The sequence below is a fragment of the Dipteris shenzhenensis genome, chromosome 23 (assembly GCF_047967505.1).
Source record: "Dipteris shenzhenensis isolate YYH24624 ecotype China chromosome 23, Dip_SZ_1.0, whole genome shotgun sequence".
Taxonomy (NCBI): domain Eukaryota; kingdom Viridiplantae; phylum Streptophyta; class Polypodiopsida; order Gleicheniales; family Dipteridaceae; genus Dipteris; species Dipteris shenzhenensis.
Genome location: NC_141618.1, coordinates 26,084,059 through 26,090,048, shown reverse-complemented (window position 1 = coordinate 26,090,048; position 5,990 = coordinate 26,084,059). Strand labels below are relative to the sequence as shown.

The 5,990-nt window shown below is 41.2% G+C and overlaps 1 protein-coding gene across 1 annotated transcript in view; it reads left to right on the top strand.

The window, feature by feature from the left end:
- Positions 1–5,392: 5,392 nt before the first annotated feature.
- LOC147887171 (outer envelope pore protein 16, chloroplastic-like) overlaps positions 5,393–5,990 on the top strand; it is a 1,804-nt gene continuing 1,206 nt past the window's right edge. Inside the window, exons 1-3 of the mRNA XM_087394789.1 lie at positions 5,393–5,452; positions 5,626–5,762; positions 5,863–5,914. Of these exons, the coding sequence (XP_087250915.1) occupies positions 5,649–5,762; positions 5,863–5,914 (166 nt within the window). The 5' untranslated portion in view covers positions 5,393–5,452; positions 5,626–5,648. The remainder of the gene's footprint in view (positions 5,453–5,625; positions 5,763–5,862; positions 5,915–5,990) is intronic.

Sequence of the window (5,990 nt, the reverse complement as noted above, 5' to 3'; positions counted from 1 at the left end):
TAAAAAGGGGGTTAGTTGGGCAAGAAAAAGGTAGTTAATTAATCTAGGCAATATAGAAATTAGGTAAAAATAAGGGGTTTTGGTTTTGGGTTTTTAAAGAAAGATAGAGGACTAAAATGAACTAGGTATGATGTGTTGCAAGTAGATAAGTTCGGGCGGTTTGCTTAGCTAGTTGGTTGGTTAGGATTAGCTAAAAAAGGAGCAAAGGGGTGTGGGAGAATTATTTAGAATTGCTTAGGGGTTGGGCACAAGACGGTAAGAGCACGTAGGACGTAGATAACCATTTAAAAATGTACAAAATAATCAATCAACATGGGGGAGATCCCAAATATGGGGGGTTCAAATGCATAGGGGATGAGTGGGGGAGGAGGGGGAAATAATAACACATTATTTTCTAACAAAAGTTCCAACTGGGTTAGTTTCTGTGTGTTTTAACTCATGGGCGAATATAATTATAAAGAGAAAGGGGATGAGTGTGCTTGAGTAACAAAATGCATCATAAAAAGGGGTTGGTTAATATGTGCCTGTGTAAGTGTGTGTGGGGGGTCTAGAATGAGTAGGTAGGTGTGTGTGTGTGTGAGAGAGAGAGAGAGAGAGAGAGAGAGAGTCTAAAAATGATAGTGTCACCAGAGAAATGTGTGTGTGTGTGTTTAAAATAAAAAACCTTTTAACAACACGGCACATGAAGCTCAAATAAGGGTGGATAAAAAATTATTTATTATATGGGTGTTCATAAAACAAAGGTTGGTACAAAAAATGTCGAATCCGTCAGGAAGTCCAAGCTCCGAGGTCAGGGTCCACTTATGAGAATGTATTAAAAAGTATGTAAGATTTTATTTGGTAAGGAATGCCAATAATGTTTAAGGAAAAATATATATGTTTGCAAACAAAAGTACAGCTGGTGAAGTCTTGACAAGCATCTCATTTACTGAAGAGGAGAATATGCATACCTACCACCATCCAACAAGAAAACATGATAAGAACCAGGTTAACTTAAGTTGGGAAGACAGGTGTCATAAACACTCCTCCCTTGTTATCGGGGTCACAATAAATTAGAAGCTTAGCCATACTCCAATATGAGCTCGAGTTGTTAACACTACCAATGTTATTGACCGTCACTTAGTCCGTGTCCATGGCTTCATGTCAGCACCCGTTCCCTGAGGTTGTCAGTCTGGTCAGGGCTCCTCAAGCGGCACTTCTTGTAGGCTACAGAGGTGGCTTCAGAGCTCTAAACCCCATGCTAGTGGCATTTCTTTCAAGGTAAGGGGAGTATCCAATGCTGTCGAGTCCTCTCCTCGGTACGTGTTGTAAGTTCTACAAGTCTTTTCCCATCTTTTCGGGTTTGGTAACCCTTTCCGCCTTCGCTTGATAAGAAGAATGCAATGAGGAAAAAGTGATGATGATTACATGTTGGGTATTATCATTTGTATGGACAATGACAATGAGCAAGGCATAGAGCTATGCAAGAAACTTGGTTTAAGGAATTCATAGTTCTAATTGGATTTGCTCATACTAAGCATAAGCATTTGCAAAATATGGTTTTTTGAAGTGTGGGCTTATTTTAAAAAAAGCTTTGTGCAATTTTAAAGCCTTTTACTTATTGTTTTTTATTAATTGTCCCAAGTTTCAAAATAGTGTTGCCTTTGATTTTGCAAATTCCTCCAGCCTAGTATTTTTTTTACAGTGGTCTTTCTTGCATGTATAGCATGGATGGTCAATTTTAAGCTTTTCATGCCACAAATAAAGTTCATTTGTCAATAGAAAAGCAATGTGTACTGTTGAGAGAAAGGCATCAAGTGCCTCAAAGAAGAGATCAATAACTCGTATTAAGAAGAAAGGTTCTCAAATGTCCACCACTGGAGTGGCAAGTGTGAGAGTGAGTGGTCATATAGTAGCAAGCAGCAAGTCACAAAACGGAGAAAATTATGAGTTGCGAGTTATAATGATAAAAGGCATAATCCCAAACGTGCAACGAGTTAAATTTGAGGGATTAATTTTAAATCATTATGCAATATATGACAAGAATAAAAACTCGGTGTACCCCAATATAAGTGCAAGCAATATAACAAACAAGGGCAATAATCCAATGGATACTTGCCACACCAAAGAAAATTAAAAAGCAAATTGATGGCCCCCAAATGGCAAAAAATGCACACCAGCACGATACGTACCAAAATCATGGGAATGTAATGCTACAATAGGACAAGTTATGAATGGATGGACATGTAAACCATACTTCACCAAAGTACATCAAAAGATCAAGACCATCACACAATACACAGCGAAGGTGGAAAGGGTTACCAAGCCCAAAAAGGTAGGAAAAGACTTGCAAAACTTACAACACATACTGAGGAGAAGACTCCACAGCATTGGATACTCCCCTTACCTTGAAAGAAATGCTGCTAGCATGGGGTTCAGAGCTCTGAAGCCACCTCTATAGCCTACAAGAAGCGCCGCCCAAGCTTTAGGAGCCCTAACTAGACTAACAACCTTGGGAAACGAGTGCTAACACGAAGCCATGGACACAGACCAAGTGACGGTCAATAACATTGGTAGTGTAAACACCTCGAGATCATATTGGAGGGCAACGAGACCTAGCTACTCTCATTTCCCACTCGTAGCAATGTATATGTTAGTTTTACATGTTGTTTCTGCTCGCATCAATGTATACTCTTGTATTGCATGTTTCTTTGCTGGGTTGGGATGTAGAGCAAGACTTACGATAAGAACAATGAACAATGCTCTGCATACGGGAGGAGTTGTAATCCACTACCCACCTTATAGAACATTAGCTCTAAGTTTCGTATGAGTGCACATAGCCTATCAGTCCTATACACAATTGGTCCCATGAGCATAGTAGAAGAAAATATGGTGACTTGGAGATCATTATGCCTCTGTATGTGGCTGAAAGTTGTGCATAAATATGGGGATGCTCCATTATTTGGCAACAAATGAACCTCCTACTTATGCTCACACTTTACTTTGTATGCAATGTGGCCCAGTTAAAGTACTACAAGTTCTATAAACACAAAGCTACATGAGATGAACGAGCCAATGGTGTAGATACCAATTTTATGGGAAAAGGAATTTCTCACTAATGAGTCGAAAGGAACTGGTAAGTCCTCGCTACTTCTCGATAGTATCATGTATGTGCGTAGATATAGGTCTCACTCATTGAGTGAGCTCGTATAGTGGTATTTTCTCTAGTCCCTTTAGTCAAGGCAAAACCATCTGCAACCTTTGGCATATAATGGCCAAGAGAAATGTTTTGAAAGAAGGTTTACACTGCCTATCATGTGTAGAGTTCGTTGATGATCCAATTGCCTGTTATGTATAGACAGGAGTTGGTAGAAATGCGTAGCGGAGTACCCTCAAAAGGCATGAGAAATCTTGGCAGACATATGCTAGAGGTAGAATAACGTGCATCTACTACTTCGATCATTATTTCGCAACACTTTGTGGTCTGGTCATTTGTAGGTGACAGAGCACACCACCTTGAGACCATGAGCAAATAATTGGTATAGACCACCAGGCACTACGTGTTGAAACGTTGGGTACAATAGAGTGCAGAAAATAGGATATAATCATATAAGCTTTGGCTCTTCTTGCAAGCATGGTGTAGACTTGATTCAAATTGTTGTGATAGTTTTATATGTATGGAGATACCATTTTGAAATGTCACGCTCTATGCACCTTCTAATATAAAATGTAGTTGATTTCTAGTGTACAATTCTTTTCAAACCTGAACTAACATTCATGGAAGGTGTGAATAATAATTGCAAATGTCATTCAAAGGAACTTGTGGGATTCTTTAATACCAAGTGGGGTCATGTAGTGACACTTGATACCATGATTGTAAAAGTGAAAGCTTTAAGAGAAGATCCAGGATATTTTGTGGGTTGACGAATATGCGAGGCACAAGGGCAGAAGCAGGGGACCTTCTGCAAGAGGATTGACTTCAATTGGTCACTATATTGACCAAGTCCAAAAGCACATTTTGATCTTTCATCGACAATTATCGCCCGAAGGAAAGTTGAACATTATGAAGTTCAAGGTCCTTAGTCGGATGGTGAAGATGAAGCCTATCTGTCACACGACAGATCGTGTTGTTTTGATAAAGCGTAGCATTGCTTTGTTTTTGTTCTTGAACACATGATCTAGACCCCTCCATAGCATCATAGCCATTGCAGGAGTAGCGGGTGTTAGTGAGAGAGAGAGAGAGAGAGAGAGAGAGAGAGAGAGAGAGAGAGGAATTGAAATAAGTTAGTGTATTAGTTACAGAGAGAGAGAGAGAGAGAGAGAGAGCAAGAGAGAGGGAGAGAGAGAGAGGAATTGAAATAAGTTAGTGTATTAGTTAGAGACAAGTCCATGATGTGGTTGGATAAGTAAGCTCCAAAGTTAATTGTATCTTTCCCAGGAGCACCTTGATGAGAAAACAGTATGTCTAGAGACAAGCCTACACCCTTGCCCTAAGTGATCTAATCAACCTCTTAATGAGAGTAAAGGATTATGTATGTTTCATGTCATGTGCATTATAGCCATGAGAACCAACCTCTACAGGTGAGGCGATTGGATATTAGGTGAAGCTACATCTTGAGAGGGTCTTTGCTAATGTTCACATTCATCTCACGAGGCTCTTCACTTTCATCCCCCTCTTCACAATAGGCAGCGAGCCTACTTTCTCCACCTCCATTTTGTTTGATGCTAACTCTCCCCCTTTCTCTCCGTTGCCATGTCTCCTTGCTCCCTCCAACCCTTCTTTGCTACGCTTCGTCCCTCCTCCTTCCCCTCCCCCTCTCATAGCCTCTTTAGCCTCCCTTCCCTCCTCTTCCACGGCTCTTGGTCTATCTCTACTCTCTTTTGCTCTCTAAGTAGTTTGTTTGCTGACAATTTGCTAGCAAGCCATGTGTTGGATGTGGAGGGCAGCATTCACTACTTAGATGTATAAATCAAATGGTCGAGAGTTGTAACACTAGCTATTAGACTGTTTAATGTTCCCAAATGAATTGGCCATGATGCGAAGTCTCTATTTTTATCGGTTTGAATGCCACAGAAGGCATTTGCCGAGAGGCTAAGATTTGATAAGAATATCTCTCTATTTGCAATGTCAGCAAAGAGAGGTACGCAAAAAACATTTTAAGATCCCACCTTTAGACCCAGCAGAGGGGGTCTGTATCGCGTCGTAGACGGGTCTTGCTACTTGTATGAATTAAGGTGCAAAGGAGAGTGACTATGAGAGCGGAAGAGGATAGAGAGGATGAGTCATGACGGTTGACGAGAAGTATTAAGGGAGCGGCACGTGGTAGGGGGATAGTGATGAGGTGGACCAATGCATGCGTGCAACGTGGCGAGACGATAAAAACGTAACGTAGATCTTGTACAAAAACAACACTTCATCGTCTTCATCTTCTTCATCATTCACTCCTTTGCGCTTCCATCTCCATCGCTTCAGGTCTCTGCTTGCTTCTCTCTGCATCATCACCTCATTGCCTGTTGCAGTTTCCTCTTTCTTTTTGTCTCTGCTTCGGCTCCATTTGAGCTCCTCTTTTCACGTTTTAGCTTGCTCGATTGCCACTTCGCTTTCCACTTCTTTCAAGAAAACCAATTTGCTTTTCTTTTCTGCAGATTACCACCCCACCAGTACCACTATGCCGAGGGCTCGCATCAACGCTCAGTTGGACACTCCCAGCGTCGATGTGCTGGTAGACATGGGACATCCATTGCTCAACCGAATGGTGGACGGATTTGTGAAAGTCGGAGCGGTACTAAAAGCTTTAAAATTTATTCAATGCGAGCAATTACTTGTCGTATCGTGTTGTTACATGCGTGCAATTGTAAACGTTTTCGTGCTCTTGGTCACAGGTCGGGGCAGTCCACGCGGCATCGCAGCAGACCTATGGATTTGTCCTTCAAGGTAATGAATCGTCGTTGAAAGCTACGGTCGATGTATTGTTTTACCCTTGATCTCTTTGTTCCACTAACAATGGACT